This window comes from Nomascus leucogenys, chromosome 2, assembly GCF_006542625.1.
Source record: "Nomascus leucogenys isolate Asia chromosome 2, Asia_NLE_v1, whole genome shotgun sequence".
Taxonomy (NCBI): domain Eukaryota; kingdom Metazoa; phylum Chordata; class Mammalia; order Primates; family Hylobatidae; genus Nomascus; species Nomascus leucogenys.
Genome location: NC_044382.1, coordinates 24,342,008 through 24,361,136, shown reverse-complemented (window position 1 = coordinate 24,361,136; position 19,129 = coordinate 24,342,008). Strand labels below are relative to the sequence as shown.

Below are 19,129 nucleotides of genomic sequence, written 5' to 3'. Positions count from 1 at the left end.
CCTTTGTAACTCAAAGGATTATTAGAAATTCCAGCTGCTGATGGAATTACACCTTTTGGTTTCAAATTATAACTTGCCTTTATCACATAACTTGGTCAAAACTCTCAGTTGAAAATGACAAAAAGCCAAATCAAATTGGCTTAGCGAAGAAAGAATATACAGGCTCCTGTAACTGGAAAGTCTGAGGTAGCTCTAGCTTCAGACATGGCTGGATTCTGATGTTAAAAGACGGAATGCATTCCTGGATCCAGCCCTCCGCTCTGCTTCATTCTAGGTTGATTTCATCCTTGGACAGGCTCTCCTTGTCTCTCCTTGGAAGCCATATGACCCAGCAGCTCTGGCTGGCATCCTGTCTTACCCTGCAGTCCAAGCAGAAACAGAGTGATTCTTCCAATAATTACTGCAAAAATCCCAAGGCTGATGCCTGTTGGTTGTGATTGGTGGGGCTTAGGAAATGGGTCTGCTGTTTGACCAGCCCCTGCACCAGGGGCACCTGTATTCACATTAGCCAGGTTGGGTCCATGCCTTTCCTCCTGCCACATTAGCTGACAGGGAGACAGGGTGGCTGCCCAGAGGAAAATCAGTGGGGGCATCGCTAGAAGAAGAGGGGATGGAAGATGGGCAGGCAAAACAACAGCAGCCTATGGGCCAACTATAAGCTGTGAAGCCCTTAAAACATGTATGATGATAAATAGAAACACAGAAGGCCTAAACTCACTGTGGGGCTGGTATTTTTGATGCAACATAAAATAAGAAAGGTTGACCTCGACCTGCCAGGACCCTTTGCACCCCACTGCCTGGCTTTGGCTTCTTGGAAAGACTGACCCCTCCACTGCTTCTTGCCCCATAGAACCTTAAGCGGGTGGCTGAAGTGTGGATGGACGAGTACGCAGAGTACATTTACCAGCGCCGGCCTGAATACCGCCACCTCTCCGCTGGGGATGTCGCTGTCCAGAAAAAGCTCCGTAGCTCCCTTAACTGCAAGAGTTTCAAGTGGTTTATGACGAAGATAGCCTGGGACCTGCCCAAATTCTACCCACCCGTGGAGCCCCCAGCTGCAGCTTGGGGGGAGGTGAGTCTGGAGGGCAGGGCTGGCTCCATAATTTAATGGGCGTGCAAAATGCAAATGCAGATCCCATGTTCAAAAGGTAGAAAGTAAGTGCAGGGAGGAAAGGCGTGAATATATAATTGTTTCCTTTCTTTCCTGGTCTCTCTCTAGCCTTGTCATGGTGTATTTTTACTTGCTAGTTAGTGTTCTCAGTGTAGAAAAATTAAAACTGTAAGTTATTAGCATGAATTTTACCTTTCATCTTTATATTATGCAGTGACAATTTAAAATGCAAATTAACAGCATGTAACTCATGTTCAGAATGGGTGAAATGACATGATCTGTATTTCCCACCTGCTGCATGCATAAGTATTTCTCACCAGAACAGTGTAAACATGGCACACAACAAACTCAGCTTGTTTTTACTTCACTTCCTGATAATGTGCATATTCTTCCAACACTCTCTACCTTCCATTTACTGATGAGTAAGAAAGGGCTGGAAGGCAAAGGAACTAAGGAGCCAGGCACGGTGGCTCAGGCCTGTAATCCTAGCACTTTAGGAGGCCGAAGCAGGAGGATGACTTGAGCTCAGGAGTTTGAAAACATTTTCCTGTGGGAAACACAGGACGACCCTGTCTCTACCAAAAAAAAAAAAAAATTAGCCAGGTGTGATGGTATGTGCCTGTAGTTGCAGCAGCTTGGGAGGCTGAGGCAGGAGAACTGCTTGAGCCTAGGAGGTCGAGGTTCTAGTGAGCTGTGCTCGTGCCACTGCACTCCAGCCTGGTGACAGAGCAAGATCCTGCCTCGACAAAGAAAAGGAACTAAGGGTTGCCCTATCTTTCCCTTTCCTTCATAAGTTCTTGGCTAACACGGGGCAGTAACACAAGTAAGAAAGAACATGACAGGACTTGTTGGTCATTCCTGCTTCTTAGGATGCCATTGCCCTTCTTAGCGCACCCAGAGGGAGTTCCGGTTTGAAGGGAAAGCAGGGCCTCTGGGACCCCCAGCGCCCTTATTTACTCAGTGTCTTCGCACATGCTGCATGCAGACAGGGCAGAGAGGAACAGCATGCTTCCCTGTTCATGCACACGCTCCACTGTTCCATCAGATTTCACTTACAAAACAGTTCAAAGATAAAATTGTTCAGAATTTCAAGACAGCGGCAGCAGAGCTTTAAGTCAAGCCAGACCCTCCTGAGCATGGGGCCCTGTGAACTGCACATGGTGCAGCCCATGAGGCCCATGCTGGCCGAGCAGACCAGCCTTTGCGAGCAGATGAGCTTGCCATCATGGGATCCTGGGTCTCCGAGCTAAGAGGACCTACCCATTCATAGATGGATAGGTTGAAGCTTGGAAAAGGGGAGCATAAGAGTTGGGGCTCTTTCAGAAGACCAATTTAAAGTAAAAAGATGTGGGGAATATATTGTGGTTGACTCACATAGGAGCCTGGGGTAGCTATGGCTTAAGACAACCTGGATCCAGGGCCTCAAATGATGTCAGTCTCTTTTTCTCCTGCTGAACTCATGTTCCTTTTGTGTTGGCCTCATGCTGAAGGTATCAAAAGGGCTTCCAGAAGCTTCAAGCTGAGCAACCCCTACTGCTTGGCCAACCCAGCAGAAAGTATACACCTCTTTCCCAGTATACCAGTAAAGGTACAAGAATCCAGTCTTATTCTTGATCCTGTACCCATCACTGGGGCCATCGGGGAAGACGGAAAGCAAGGGTAGGATGGATGCTACAGCTGGCCACAGGGTGCGTGAGGAGCAGTAGCCCCATGGAAAGTCAGGGTGGTGTTATCAGAGGAAGGCGAGAGGCATGGGGGGTTGGCAGGAACACCAGGTGTGATTTGCTCAAATTCACACAGCAAATCACAGAGCCCTTGCCTGGCTCAGCTGCCTGGCTAGCCTACCCCAGCATCACCACCAGTTTGCAGGAGCACTGCTGTGTGGAATTCCCTCATGAGGCTCTTTGGCTCTTTGCCAGTTTGTTGGCTTCCTCACTTGTGTTAGTTCAAGTCCTCCAAGAAGCAGATGCCACAGTGGGATTAGACACACAAGAGATTTATGGTTAAAACACTTGAGAGGAAAAATGAAGACTCCTGGGGAGACTAGGAGAGCCACGAGACCACGACACTGGTCTTACCTCTGAGAAGGGGCGAGGGAAGGAAGGAGAGCCGGGGTAGGAAGAGTCCAGACTGCAGTAAAGCTGTAAGGTAGCTTTGGCCAGGTTAATGAAGAGTCCCCAAGCCAAATCACCAGCCAGAGGAGTTCAGCATCTCACAAGAGTGGGTCTGCCTCACTCATTGGCTGGGATCCATCCATGGGTGGACACAGTGGTGGATTCAGAATACAGGATCTGAGTGCAATGAGACTCTATGCAACAGGAAATTGGGTGGTGCATTTTCATAGCCACCACAGCCCCCTACCCCTCAGACAAAGTAGGATCAATATCTGTAAGGTCAGAACTATATGATGTGACACTATGCACCTAGCACAACAGCCTGCCCACAGTAAGTGCCCAATGAGTATTTGTTGGCTAAGCAAGGGAGCAGCCTAGGGCTTCAGACTCCTAGCCCAGTGCTCTTCCCACCACACCCGTCTTCATGGTTGAAGGGTAAGAGGCAACTATTGTTCTTCGGATCTCAGCAGGGGGTGAGGGGGCCTCCTGCCACCTCTTGCCATTCACCTGCCCTAAGGAACAGAGACAGTCCATGACATACAGCAAAGGTTTCATGTCCTTTTCTAGGAGCTTTCAAGGTATGGTCCCTGGACCACCTGCACCTGGGTCACCTGGAATGGGGGTAAAATCTGGTTCCTGGACCTGTCGGTTCAATTTCTCCAGGAGTGGGGCCAGGGAGTCCTTTACCAACTGCTCACCTCCACTCCCCCACCACCAACCCAGGACTCTGCATGCTCTAAACACAGCAGTGCTTTGAGGATTACACTCTGTGGACTGAGTCTTCCTTTATTGAGAGGCTCAAGGTACCTCCGACAGCCCAGGGCAAGCTTTATCAAGACGACTTGAAGCTTAATCCAGCTAATGTCTCCCCCTTGGTTTCCCCTTTCACCTGGCAGGGACCCGGTGGGTACCTTAAGGCACCTCAGTGGTCCACTTCTTCCCTCTTTCCCTTTCAGATCCGAAATGTGGGCACAGGGCTGTGCGCAGACACAAAGCACGGGGCCTTGGGCTCCCCACTAAGGCTAGAGGGCTGCGTCCGGGGCCGCGGGGAGGCTGCCTGGAACAACATGCAGGTAAGGGCTGCCCCTCAGGGACTGGCAGCCAGGTTCTCTGAAACATCTGCAGCCTGGGGTGCTGACACGGCCAGCTGGGAGGGAGAGGCATGGGTCAGTGATAAATGACAAGAGTCAGCCCCAGGGATGAGTTTTAAGATCTTCCTGAACACTGTGGAAAGGGGATTCCTTCACATTGCAATAAAACCATCAGTCTGGACCATTTTGGTTACAAATGATGGACACTCTGCCCAAATGGCCTTCAACAAAAAGTGTGTTATTGTCTCATGTCCCTGAAAAGCCTTGATTATGTTGCTGGATCGCTCAAGAGAGTGCTTCCCTCTCTGCGGGCCTCATTCTCAACCTGGCTCTTCCTATATAGTAGCAGATGTGGCCATCAGCAGCCCCATGGATAGGCATGCCCCTTCCAAGAGTTCTGGAAAAGCCCTGGGGCTCCCATGAATTGTGTCCCTGAGCTGATTATGCAGAAGGTGAGGAAGTCCTCATATTGATGAGGACAGAGCCATCACTTTTGAGAGGTGATGGGTATGTTCATTACCTTGACTCTTGGAGCCTAGGGGCATGGTCAGCCTCACCTGCAGAATGGGTGGGATGCAGAGGGTAAGCCAGCCTGCAGGAAGAGCCACTGCTCAGACAACAGTGGACTCATGCCTGCAATCCCAGCAGTGTGGGAAGCTTAGGGGGAGGCTTGCTTGAAGCCAGGTGTTCGAGGTTACAGTGATTGTGCCATGCACTGCAGCCTGGGTGGAGTGACATTGGGTTAAACAATTATTTTTTAGGTACAACAACAAAAACACAATCCATAAAAGAAAAAAATGAAAAATTGGACTAATTCAAAATGAATAAAAAGCAAGCCACAGATGGGAAGAAAATGTTTGTAAAGCATATATCTGATAAGGGACTTGTATCTACAATATATAAATGAAAGAACTTGTATCCTCTCAAACTCTCAAAAGTCAATAATTTTTTTAAATTTTAAAGTGGGCAGACACTTTACCAAAAAAAGTATATGAATGGCAAACAAACATATTAAAAATGCTGAATTTCATTAGTTAATAGAGAAATAGAAATTGCAATTACAAGGAAATTCCAGCACACACCTATTAAAAAGACTGACCACACTGAAGATTGGCAAAGATGTGGATGAACTGGACCTGTATGCTGCTGGTGGGAGTGTAAATGGCACAGCCACTTTGGGAAACTGGCAGTTTCTTAGAAAGTTGACCATTGAACCAGTCATTCCACTCCTAGGTATTTATCCAAGAGAAAGAAAACGTATGTCCATACAAAGACTTGTACACAAATGTTCATAGCAGCTTTATTTGTAATAGCCAAAAACTGGAAACCACCAAGATGTCCCATGACAAGGAACTGGAGTGCAAACTCAGCAATAACAAGCAATGAATTATTGACAAATGCTGTTAGGACATAGACGATTCTCAACAAAATTATGTTGAGTGAAAGAAATGAGACAAAAGAGAATACATACTGTATGATTCCTTTATAGAAAATTCTAGAAATTGCAAACTAATCTCTAGAAACAGAAAGCAGATCAGTGGCTGCCCTAAGGACATGGGGGTTGGTGGGGACAGGAGGAGGAGATTACAGAGGAGCATGAGGACACTTTTGCGGGGTGATGGTATGTTCATTACCTTGATTATGATGATGGTTTCTCGGTGTAAACATATGTCAAGATGTATCAAATTGTACACTTTAAATGTGTGCAGTTTATTGTATGCCAGTTATTATTCAGTAAAACTACTGAAAAGAAACAAAGGTTATCAACCAAATGGATCGTGACTCAAACAGACTAACTGTGAAAAGAAATTGGTAAGAATCCTGAGCGGGCTCAGTGGCTCACGCCTGTAATCCCAGCACTTTGGGAGGCCGAGGTTGGCAGATCACCTGAGGTTAGGAGTTCAAGACCAGCCTGACCAACGTGGTGAAACTCCTTCTCTACTAAAAATACAAAATTAGCCAGGTGTGGTGGTGCACACCTGTAATCCCAGCTACTTGGGAAGCTGAGGCAGGAGAATTGGTTGAACCCAGGAGGTGGAGGTTGCAGTGAGCCAAGACTGCACCATTGCACTCCAGCATGGACGACAACAGCGAAACTCCTTCTCAAAAAAAAAAAAAAAAAAAAAGAATCCTAAGAACACTTGAACTGTGGATATTTGATGACATTTTGGACTTTGTAGTAACTACTTTTAGATGTTATAGTGGCATTTACTGAAGTGTTTATACCTGACATGATATGATAGCTGAGATTTGCTTCAAAATACTGTGAGGGTAAGGATAGGGGTGGAAGTAGAGCTGCAACAACATTGGCCTTGAGTTGGTAATTTATTTTTTTTGAGACAAGAGTCTCACTCTGTCCCCCATGCTGGAGTGCAGTAGTGCAATCTCGACTCACTGCAACGTCTGCCTCCCGGGCTCAAGTGATTCTCATGCCTCAGCCTCCCGAGTAGGTGGAATTACAGGCATACGCCACCACATCCGGCTAATTTTTGTATTTTTAGTAGAGATGGGGCTTCACCACATTAGCCAGCCTGGTCTCAAGCTCCTGGCCTCAAAGCGATCCACCCTCCTTGGCCTCCCAAACTGCTGGGTGAGCCACCGCACCCAGCCAAATTAGTAACTTTTAAAGCTAGGTGGTTAGAACAGGAGGCATAGTTAATATATTATTTTTTGGACCTCTGAGTTTAAATTTTTCCATAATTTAAAAAAATGGAGAAAAAAAGAAAGTCTTTGGCTTTGCTGTGCCTATTTATGATGCCCCTGTGCACAGGTATTCACCTTCACCTGGAGAGAGGACATCCGGCCTGGAGACCCCCAGCATACCAAGAAGTTCTGCTTTGATGCCATCTCCCACACCAGCCCTGTCACGCTCTATGACTGCCACAGCATGAAGGGCAACCAGCTGTGGAAATACCGCAAAGTAAGACGGGATGTGGGGGGAGCAGGGCACCTGCTTGATTTTTTTTTAAGGCGATATAGTGCTTCACCCCTTCTTTCAACAGAGCCCATCCACTTATTCATTTGTGCCACAAACCTACCATGCCGGATTTTGTAGTCATTCAAGAGTAGTCAGAAATCTAGACTTCACTGTGAAATCCTCAAGTCTTAAATGTTGGCCAACTGATTCCATTTAAAAAGAAAAGTGCAGCCAGGCGCAGTGGCTCATGCCTGTAATCCCAGCACTTTGGGAGGCCAAGGTGGGTGGATCACCTGAGGTCAGGAGTTTGAGACTGGCCTGGCCAACGTGGTGAAACCCCGTCTCTACTAAAAATACAAAAATCAGGTAGGCATGGTGGCTCATGCCTGTACTCCCAGCTACTCGGGAGGCTGAGGCAGGAGAATCACTTGAACCTGGGAGGCAGAGGTTGCAGTGAGCCAAGATTGTGCCTGGGTGACAGAGTGAGAACCTGACTCAAAAAAAAAAAAAAAAGATAAAAGAAAAGCACACACACACATGCACACACCCCATAAGGACCAGTGAGGTTTGACAGGACGTGGGCAGTGTCTAGGTCCCAGGCCTGGAAGCAGCATGCATCACTTCTGGCCACATCCCAGTGGGCAGAACCCTGTCCCATGGCAATACCAGCTGCAAGGGAGGCTGGGCAGCATGCAGCTTGTGTGCTCAGGAGGAAAACCAGCAGGTGCATGAACAGCTAGTCAGTCACTTCCTCACTTTCTCATTGCTGGTATTGTTGCTGTGGTTTGACTGGCCACATGTCTCCAGTGCTGTCTGGCTTATTATCTCCATGTTTTGTAGGACAAGACCCTGTACCACCCTGTCAGTGGCAGCTGCATGGACTGCAGTGAAAGTGACCATAGGATCTTCATGAACACCTGCAACCCATCCTCTCTCACCCAGCAGTGGCTGTTTGAACACACCAACTCAACAGTCTTGGAAAAATTCAATAGGAACTGAGCCCTCATGTCCCCTTGGCAGGCCCCCCAGGGTCTGGCACTCACTGCAGCCTTCCTCTTTCAAGGGAGGCAGGGCCCCTGTGGGCACTAGGTGTAAAAGGTGCTGGCCAAATGGTTCAGGGTGAAGAGGGCTCTTGATTCAGGGGCTGGGGTCTGCCTGGTCCTTGAGCCCCTGAGTTGTGGGGGTAGGGTGAAGAGCATATCCCACAAGAAGCCCCACAGGGAGCAGAGCCTGCTTTAATCCCTGCTGACATCACAGAAAAGCAACAGAGCCTTTTCAACTTTGTCACTATGTCCCCTTGAACATTATGTGGGAGAATACCAAGGTAGCCTAGGCCACCCAAAAGTGAGTCCTGCAGGGTTGCCCAGCCCTCAGATGGCCCTCCTACATGATGGTGCTTTAGAAAGAAAGGTAAAATTTGCCTGTTCGGGGCAGCTTTTAGTATCGATGCCACTCATCTGCAGCAGAAGAGAAAGAAGTCCTCTTGGGGCTTTTTAGTTTCTGCCGTCCTGGGGGGAACATTGCAATTACTGCCCAGCTTCTGTTCTCTGTCACAACCCCAGGTAATTTAGTCTGGTCAAAGGCCATACTTGGGGCCCTGAGAGTGTTCAGTACTGAATGCTGATCAGCTGCCAGGTGAGGAGTCAGAAGAGGGACCCCCCAGACATTTCTTTGCACCTATGGACATGTGGGATATCTCCCCCTGCTCTCTGGGTATTTGAAATGTCAATTTTAGCACTCTCCAGGCACAAGGACAGCCCAGTCACCAGCTTTACAGGGCAGTGTTTCAGATGGCCCTGAGCCCACAGAAAAGGCCAAGTAGACCTCCAACTAGAAATGCTGGCTGATTTGCTCTGATCCATGCTTCCATTTCCCTGTCTCTCTTCCCCAGGCAATTACTGGCCTCAAAAGAGGAACAGAGGTGCTGCGAGGTGCTCACCTCATACAGTCTGGAGGCCTCCAGGATCAACTGTGGGCAAAGTGCCTGCCTCTGACCTCATCATGGTTCTAGTTCTCATATAGAACTCCAGAATTTTTAAAGAACTCTATAATTGGATTGCAAACTAGGATGCTACATAGGATTCTGGTATTCCACATCCAATATGGATTTCTAGAATGCTGTGATTAAAGGAGCCAGCCAGGTGTAATACAGTCAAGGCAGCCCCCAGCCTAGAGACAATCTGTGAAATCCAAAGTTGGTGGTGTTGTGGAAGCAGGGGGACATGTGTCCCTCAGCTCAGCAGAGGCTGTGGTACAGCATGGTCCTCGGTGAAGGCCTGCACCCCTGGAACCTCCCACCATCATCACAACTGTAGTCTCATTTGCAGTGGAGAAAAGAACCCGATGTCCCACAGCCAGATATACACCCAGCTCCATGCCAGCCCTTCGTGTTTACTTTTTGCTTTGTTAATTACATGTCAGACTCCTAGAGGGCCTCCAGACTAATAGGAAGCATTTCTGTAACCAACCTGCCACCCACTGATTCAGAAATGGAAATCACATCCACAATCTATGGCTTCCACCAGCTAGCCCAGGAAATACTTGAAATCAGCATTCCAATTAGCGTTGAGTCTCTTGATTGTGTCATTTACCAATTAAATAACTGAGACCTAAGTCTGGGAACAGAGCCACGAATCTGCCTTTGAGATGCTGGCGGATCTCAAGGCCATCAATTATTGGGGGAGGGAGGGACAAACACTCCCAATCATCCACCAGTCAGACTGAATGTGTAGCTGATGAGGAATTACTTCCACTTCTGGCCCAGCACAAGCCCTGCTTTGGCCACCTGTCTGCAAGAGAGGCAGCCCCTGTGCTTACAACGCTTACGTGTTGATCCCAGTGTCCTTTTCCAAATGAGTGCTGTAGCTTTGGAAGTGGCCCCCTATAGAAAGAAGTCAAAAGATGAGGCCCCTTCTAGAATCTAGGATAACAAGAGTGTTGGCAGTTTGAGGAGTTGAATTGAGATTCATCATCAAAGAGCAATGCAGCGTCATTAAAATAAAAACTGTGCCTTTTAAAAAGAAAAATGCAAATATAGAGCAAATCCCTAAACTTGAACCATTTCCTAGTGCCTTGCTAGACAAACATAAAGGGGCAGGGTTGTGGGGAGGGGAACATTTTTGGTGGTGTGTGCAGTTCCTACTGGATGAGTGTGTGTTTCTTAATGTCTAATTTCAAGCAGGAGATGTTGAGCCTGGAACAAGATCTGAGACTGCGATGTCCCCCAAGGGTGAGAAGCCAGATTTATTCCAGTCAGTGCAAGTCACACTCCAAACTAAAGGCTGGGCAGTGCGTTTAGTCTGTGGCCTAGAAGGCCTCATTGGCCCCTGAGAGGAGGCCTTGCATTACCTCACTGGGACCTGTTTGGGGGCCATCCCTGCGGTCCACCCTCTGAACCCCCAGCATGTTTGTCCTGTTTCTCACCATTGGGTTAAGGGGTGCCAAGCACTAGCTAGACTTCCACATAGTCCTGCCCCAAGTGGGCGGCAGTGTTCCTGGCATGACCAGGATTCCTTTGAAAGCAGGAGCAGCAGCAAGCTGTCCTGGGCCTGCCTTTCCCATCCTTTGGTTCTCCTTTCCAGTCTGGGTTCACACCCTGAAAAGGGATGAGTGTGTCCTCTGAGCACTCCAGCATTTGTCATTGCTGAGCCCACATCAGTAGGTCTTGGGACTTGACAAAGTATGTGGGAGGGGAAGGAAGGACAGAACTTGACTGACTCCATTTCATGGACCAACTGATCAATTGCCAATACTAAGCCACTCATTGTTATGGCTTCCTTTTTGAAAACCGCCTGTCTCAAGGATTCAGGTTTCCGCTCACATCCCCAGCTGGTACTCCATAAAACTCAGGCAGGAGCATATAGAGATGCTGACAGCCAGGTAATGGGTGAGACTGTGGGGTCCCTTTTCCTCTAAAGCCTTTACTCTGAGGATAAGGTCACAAAGTAGGGTGTGACTTGAAAGTATCGTAACCATGTGGCCCACCAGCAGCCTTTCCAAAGGGGAACTCCAGAAACATTTCATAATGCAAACAGCACTGCTGCTTTAAGAACAAGGCCTTTGGAGGTGGCTAAACTTGCAGGCACGTGTGTGAAAAGCCATCCCATCTTCTGCCTCCAGTTGGAGCTTTCAGCTTTTAAAACAGTCAGAAACTATTGATTCTTCCCTTTAGGAAAAAATCGCTCAGGCAGAACGGGGTACATCCACAGGAGGAATCTGACGAGAGGATGTGACATTCGGTCCAGGAGAGAAAGAGCAGTTTCTGCTAAAGATGTAGCAAATGGATTTCCAAAGTCTACATGACATTCACTTTTCAAACTTCCCACCAGTTGAATTTCTTTTTTTCCTTAAGAAATAGGTGATGTCTTAGAAAACAGCTCCTTATGTCTTTCTGTGCATCTCCATCTTCCTAGTCTCTGCAGTCTCAACAAGAGTGGCAAAGCACTTTACAGTAGTAACTGAGGAATCAGATTCTCTGCTTCAGCGAGATCTAGTTTGTACAGTTGGGTGATCTTTTATAATTCCTAGGAGGTAATGCATTTTTAATGTTTTCTGAAGTTTTGTAAGTGTGAGAGAGGGACAAGAAGTGCAGTTCTGTTCTGGAATTCTTTATTGCTTTCAACAGACATGCTTTGTGAAAAATCCAAGTAATATTTTAGTTCAAACTTGATCTTGAGCCAAGGCCCACTGCCACCTCTGGGATGGCAGTCGGACCTACATACCAAGTGACAAGTTCATCTTAACATCTGCTTCCAGAATGGCTTTGATTCAGCCGTGCCAGGCAACAGAACAGAGTCAGACTCCTGCTCTGTTATTGGCTTGAAGACTAGGATCCCAAAGGGGTTGCAGGCAGGGAGTATTTGGAAATTCAGACTGGAATTCCAGGCCAAAAGCTCAAGACCACCAGCCTCTCCTCCTGCCTGGAAAAATGAGCCTTTGTGAAAGACTGATTTACCATGTACAATTGTGATTGTGAACGTTGTTGAGTAAACCTCCAGACTTTCTCTAAAGTGGTCTCTGCCTTCTTCCTTCTCATGTGTCATTCTTCTTTCCATCATTCTTCACGTAGACCACCCACTTCGGACTCAGGCACTCTGCTGGGTACGAAAAACTCATTCCCAACAGCCATCATTCTAGAGTGGAAGGCAGATCTAAAACAACTAAGATGATTTCAGATGCAAATAGGGCTATGAAGGGTATAAAGCAATGATATATTAGAGACTGGGGTGGGGCTCAACGTTAGCTAGAATGGTGAGAGCTGAAAGACATGAAGGGGGGTGAACCAAGATGATTTCAGGGAACAGAGTTCCAGGCAGAGGGAACAGTTAGTGCAAAGGCCCTAAGGTAAGTAGAAGTTTCTGTGTTGGAGGAGCAGAAGGAGGTGAGCTTGAAGAGTTACGTGGGGCAGCCCACAAAGGGTCACACCCAGGAGTGGAGGATCTCAGGAGGGCAGTGACAATATGAAATAAGCATAACTTTTTTTTTTTTGATGGGGTCTCCCTCTGTCACCCAGGCTGGAGTGCAGTGGCACTCATAGTTTACTGCAGTCTTCAACTCGTGGGCTCAAGTGATCCTCCCACTTCAGCCTCCCTAGTAGCTGGTACCACAGACACATACCACCATGCCCATCTAATTTTTTTTTATTTTTTGTAGAGATGGAGTCTTGCTATGTTACCCAGATTATTCTTGAACTCCTGGACTCAAACAGTCCTCCTGCCTTGGCCTCCCAAAGTACTGAAATTACAGGCATGAGCCACCACACCCAGCTATAACTCATTTCTGATGCTCACCCATCAGGCACGAGTACTTGCTTACCAAAACATTTTGACGCTATCGGATATTAGATATGGTAGGAAGAGCACTGTCTGGCCCAGCTCTGCAAAAAAAACTCAGTGAGATCTTGTGCAAATGCTGCTTCCAACTAAGCCTGTTTTCCACAGTAAAATGACAAGTTTTTGGATGATGCTTCCAGCTCCACCTGTGGTCCTACGATTGAGTCTTGGTTGGGGGCTACAGGTGACAATGAACAGAAGCTGGAAGCTGCCCCCTCATGCTGTCACTCAGGGACCACCAGAGGGTGCTATGGACCATGGCTTGACAAAGGCTGAATAACAGAAAGGGGAAATTGTGACCCAAGATGACATGGTGGTGACTGACAAGTCCATCCAGGTTTTCAGTATGCCCACGCTCATGTTATCCTCACACAATAACACCTTACAGCTTTGTAGACATGGGGAGAGATTCCATTTTTAAAGCCTTTTATACCTGTTGTACCCCCCAGACTCTCAGAAGAATTCCATGAAATAGGTAAGAGAAAAATATTAGCTATCATTCAGTAAAAATGTATCAAGTGCCTACTATATACCGGGCACTCTGCTAGAAATTAAAAGATTGTGCAAGGCACTTATAATCTAGTTAGAAAAATAGACATTGAACAAATGATCATTAAAATAAGTGTATAGTTAGGCACTGTGGTAAGCTCTGCAAAGGAGAAGTACATGTGAGAGTATAAGAACTTGACCTTAGCAAGAAGGTCATGGAGCATGCTGAATCAGCTAAGATCTTGTCATGATATAGCCCACTCCTGGAGTAACAGAAGAGAGTTTAATGAAGGAACTATTGCAGACATATGGGTGAGATTAAGGAAACAACAAAGGATGGTGAAGCACCTAAGGACTAGCAGAAATGGGAAGCTGTTACTACTCATAAGCCTGAAAAGGCAAGAAGCAGTGGTGTTACTAGAATGCAGAGAAGGCTGTAGCCAGGAACAGGGGCTTCCCAATGGGATCTGCAGCTGCAGGTAGTAAATTGCAGCTACTGCCAAAACAAGAGGAGATGGGAGGAATACATACCCTGTCCTTCCTCCTTTTCTACCTTCCAGTCATCTGCCACTCACTGCCTCCCATTGGGTAAACCCAGTAACTCAAATTCACATAAAGAAATAAAAAGCACTAGTCAAAATAACTATATAGGTAAATATAGAAGACAGTACAGATAGGAGTTTTTTCTGTAACTCATTTTTTCTCCTAGCTGATTTAAAAGCAAACTGCATAATTAAATAATTATAAATCTATTGATGGGCACACAATGTGCAAGGATGTAATTTATATGTCAATAACTAACAAGAAAGAGGAGGAGGAAAGGGACAGAGCTATATAAGAGCAAAGTTGCCATATACTATAACCTGAATCAGAATTTTTTTAATTAAGATGTTAATTTTAACCCCCAAGGCAACAACTAAGAAAATAACTCAAAAATACATAGTTTTTAAAAAGAGAAGGGAATCAAAATGGTACACTAGAAAATAACACAAAAGAAAGTAGTAATGGAGGAACTGAACAAAAAAGATATAAGACATAAAAAACAAATAGCAAAATGGCAGAAGTAAGTCCTTCCTTACTGGTAATTACACTAAATGTAAATGGATTCAACTCTCCTTATAAAAAGGCATAGAATGACAGAATGGATTCAAACATGGCCCAACTATAAGCTGTCTACAAGACACACACTTTAGATATAAAGACACAAATAAATTGAAAATGTAAAAGATTTAAAAGATTGTGTGGAAAAAGATATTCCACACAAACAGTAACTAACAAAGAGCTGCAGTGGTTATAATGGCAGGCAGAACAGACTTTAAGACAAAAATTTTTGCTATAGGTAAAGAAGGACATTTTATAATGATAAAAGGTCAAGAAGAAGATAGAAGATATAACAACAAAAAATATATGTGCACCTACTAACAGAGCCCCCAAAACACATGAAGCAAAAACTGATGGAATTGAAAGAAGAAATAATTCTTTGACAAGAATAGCTGCAGACTACAGTATCCCACTTATAATAATGAATAGAACAAGTAGACATGAGATCAATAAGGAAATATAAAACTTAAACAATACTGTAAACCAACTAGAACTAACATCTATAGAACACTCCACCCATCAACAGCAGAATACCATAACAACACAAAAAGGAGGAAAGGAACAGAGCAACAACAGAGTTCAAGTGCACATCAAACATTCTCCAGGATAGATTATATGTCAGGTAATAAAACAAGACTCAATAAATTGTAAAAGACTGAAATAACATAAAATAGGTTCTTCAGCTACAACAGAATGTAATTAGAAATCAGTAATGGAAAATTTGGGGAAATTCAAAATATATGGAAATTAAACAAACACTCTTAATGACCAATGGGTCAAAAAAGAATTCCCAGGAAAATTAGAAAATTATTTGAGATAAACGAAAATAAAAACATGACATATCAAAATTTATGGGATGTAGAAAAATCAGTGCTCAGAGGGAAATTTATGGCTATAAATGCCAACACTTAAAAAGAAGAAAAATTTAAGTTAATAATCCAACCTTCCACCTTAAGAAACTAGAAAAAGAAGAGCAAATGAAACCCAAAGCAAACAGAAGGCAATAACAAAGATTAGAGCAGAAATCAATTAAAGAGATTAGACAAATAGAAAAAAAATCAATGAAACCAAGAGTTGGTTCCTTGAAAAGAAAAGCGTTGTCTACAAAAATGGGCAAACTTTCAGCTGGACTGACCAAGAAAAAATAAGTTGTATTTCTGCACACTGACAATAAACAAAAATTAAATTAAGAAAATCCATTTATGGCTGGGTGCGGTGGCTCGCGCCTGTAATCCCAGCACGTTAGGAGTCTAAGGCAGGTAGATCACTTGAGCCCAGTTCAAAACAATCATGGACAACATCGTGAGACCCTGTCTCTACAAAAAAAAATTAAAACTTAGCCAGGTATGATGGTGCACATCTGTAGTCTCAGCTACTAGGGAGGATGAAGTGGGAGGATACCTTGAGCCCAGGAGTTTGAGGCTGCAGTGTGTCAAGATCACACCACTGCACTCCAGCCTGGGTGACAAAGTGAGACCCTGTCTCAAAAACACAAAACAAAACAAAAAGGAAAATTCATTTATAACAGCAATTGAGGAGAAAAAAATACTTAGAAATAAATTTAGCCAAATAAGTGCAAGACTGACAACTACAAAACATTGTTGAAGGATATTAAAGAAGACCTAAGAAAGTGACATTCCCTGCTCATGAATCAGAAAACAATATTAAGATCACAGTACTTGCCAAGGTGATCTACAGATTCAATGCAATCTCCATCAAAATTTTCAGTGCTAGCTGGGCGCAGGGGCTCACGCTTGTAATTCCAGCACTTTGGGAGGCCGAGACGGGTGGCTCACCTGAGGTCAGGAGTTCAAGACCAGCCTGGGCAACATGGTGAAACCCCATCTCTACTAAAAATACAAAAATCAGCTGGGCGTGGCGGCGCATGCCTGTAATCCCAGCTACTGGGGAGGCTGAGGCAGGAGAATCACTTGAACCCAGGAGGCAGAGGTTGCAGTGAGCTGAGATCACACCACTGCACTTCATCCTGGGAGACAGAACAAAACTCCATCTCAAAAAAAAAACTTCAAAGCTTTTTTTTGTAGAAATGGACAAGTTGATCCTAGAATTGATATGGAAATATAAATGATCCAGAATAGTCAAAAAATCTTGAAAAAGAATAACAAAGCTGGAGGACTTACACATTTCAATTCCTAAATTTTCTACAAAGATACAGTAATGCAGACACACATAAGGATAGACATATAGATCAATGGAATAGAACTGACAGTCCAGAACTCATACATTTATAGTCTATTGCTTTTTGACAATGGTATCAAAACCATTCAATGGAGAGAGAACAGTCTTTTCGAAAAATGGCACTAGGGAAGACCAGGTGCAGTGGCTCACACCTGTAAGTAACGCCAGCACTTTGGGAGGCCAAGGCAGGCAGCTCACCTGAGGTCAGGAGTTCGAGACCAGCCTGGCTAACATGGTGAAACCCTGTCTCTACTAAAAACACAAAAATTAGCCAGGCATGGTGGCGGGCACCTGTACTCCCAGCTACTTGGGATGCTGAGGCAGGAGAATCACTTGAACCTGGGAGATGGAGGTTGTGGTGAGCCAAGATCATGCCACTGCACTCCAGTCTGGGCAACAGAGTGATACTCCATCTCAAAAAAAAAAAAAAAATGGCACTAGGACAATTGTGTATCCACATACAAAAGAATGGATTTGTACCTTTACCTCACACTACATACAAAAATTACCTCAAAATGGATAAAAGACTTAAATGTAAGAGTGAAAACTAAAAAATTTATAGAATAAAGAATAAATGTTAATCTTTGTGACCTTAAATTAGACAATAGTTTCCTAAATATATATTAAAAACACAATCAACTAAAGAATAAATAAATTGGACTTCATTGATTTAAAATTAAATTTTAAAATTACTTATTACATTTTAAATTAAGTTGGGTTTTTTGTTTTGTTTTTGAGACAGAGTCTTGCTCTGTCACCCAGGCTGCAGTGCAGTGGCATGATCTCAGCTCACTGCAGCCTCCACCTCCCGGGTTCAAGCAATTCCCCTGCCTCAGCCTCCCGAGTAGCTGGGACAACAGGCGTGCGCAGCCATGCCCGGTTAGTTTTTGTACTTTTAGTAGAGACGGGGTTTTACCATGTTAGCCAGGATGGTCTTGATCCCCTGACCTCATGATCCACCCACCTCAGCCTCCCAAAGTGCTGGGATTACAGGCATGAGCCACTGCACCTAGCCTTAAAATTAATTAGTAATTTTAAATTAAGTTTTAAAATTAATTATTAAATTTTAAAATTAAATTAAAATCTAATTAAAAACTATTGTGCCTCAACGTACACGATTAAGAAAGTGAGGCGGAGGGGGGAGGGATAGATAGCATTAGGAGATATACCTAACGTTAAATGACGAGTTAATGGGTGCAGCACACCAACACGGCATGTGTATACATATGTAACAAACCTGTACGTTGTGCACATGTTCCCTCAAACTTTAATAAAAAAAAAAAAAAAGAAAGAAAGAAAGTGAAAAGAGGCCAGGTGCAGTGGCTCACACCTATAATCCCAGCACTTTGGGAGTCTGAGGTGGGCAGATCACTTCAAGTCAGGAATTCGAGAGCATCCTGACCAACATGGTGAAACCCCGTTTCTACTAAAAATACTTAAATTAGTCAGGAATGATGGCTCACGCCTGTAATCACAGCTACTTGGGAGGCTGAGGCAGGAGAATTACTTGCACCCAAGAGGCGGAGTTTGCAGTGAGCCAAGATCATGCCATCGCACTCCAGCCTGGGTGACAGAGCGAGGCTCTGCCTTGAAAAAAAAGAAAAAAGAAGGAAAAGAAAAGAAATAAAAAGAAAACAGAAAAAAACTCACAGAATGAGAAAATATTTTCAAATCATATTTGACAAGGGTCTGGTATCCAAAATATATAAAGGGGTCTCTGGCAATACAACAATCAAAAGATGAATAACCCAAGCAAAGATTTGAATACACATATCTACAGCCAACTGATCTTTGACAAAGTCAACAAAAATATAAACTGCAGAACGGACACCCTTTCCAATAAATGGTGCTGAGAAAACAGGATTGCCATATGCGGAAGAATGAAACTGGACCCTTATCTCTGACCATGTAAAAATCAATTCAAAATAGATTAAAGACTTGAATGTAGTACATGAAACTATAAAAATACTAGAAGAAAAACTAGGGGAAACTCTTCTAGACATTGATCTAGGCAAAGAATTCATGACTAAGACCTCAAAAGCACAGGCAACAAAAACAAAAATAGACAAATGGGACTTTTAAAAGTTCTGCATAGCAGGCTGGGCACAATGGCTCACACCTGCAATCTCAGCACTTTGGGAGGCCGAGGCGGGTGGATCACGAGGTCAGGAGTTCGAGACCAGCCTGGCCAAGATGGTGAAACCCTGTCTCTACTAAAAATACAAAAATTAGCCGGGTGTGGTGGCAGGTGCCTGTAATCCCAGCTACTCGGGAGG

The 19,129-nt window shown here is 44.8% G+C and overlaps 1 protein-coding gene across 3 annotated transcripts in view; it reads left to right on the top strand.

Moving 5' to 3' along the window:
- GALNT10 (polypeptide N-acetylgalactosaminyltransferase 10) overlaps window positions 1–12,242 on the top strand; it is a 230,581-nt gene extending 218,339 nt beyond the window's left edge. For all 3 annotated transcript variants that reach the window (XM_030826071.1, XM_030826063.1, XM_030826057.1), the window contains 4 exons: window positions 851–1,072; window positions 4,182–4,298; window positions 7,087–7,236; window positions 8,074–12,242. In XM_030826071.1, coding sequence (XP_030681931.1) covers window positions 851–1,072; window positions 4,182–4,298; window positions 7,087–7,236; window positions 8,074–8,232 — 648 coding nt within the window. In that variant the 3' untranslated portion in view covers window positions 8,233–12,242. The remainder of the gene's footprint in view (window positions 1–850; window positions 1,073–4,181; window positions 4,299–7,086; window positions 7,237–8,073) is intronic.
- Window positions 12,243–19,129: the final 6,887 nt, after the last annotated feature.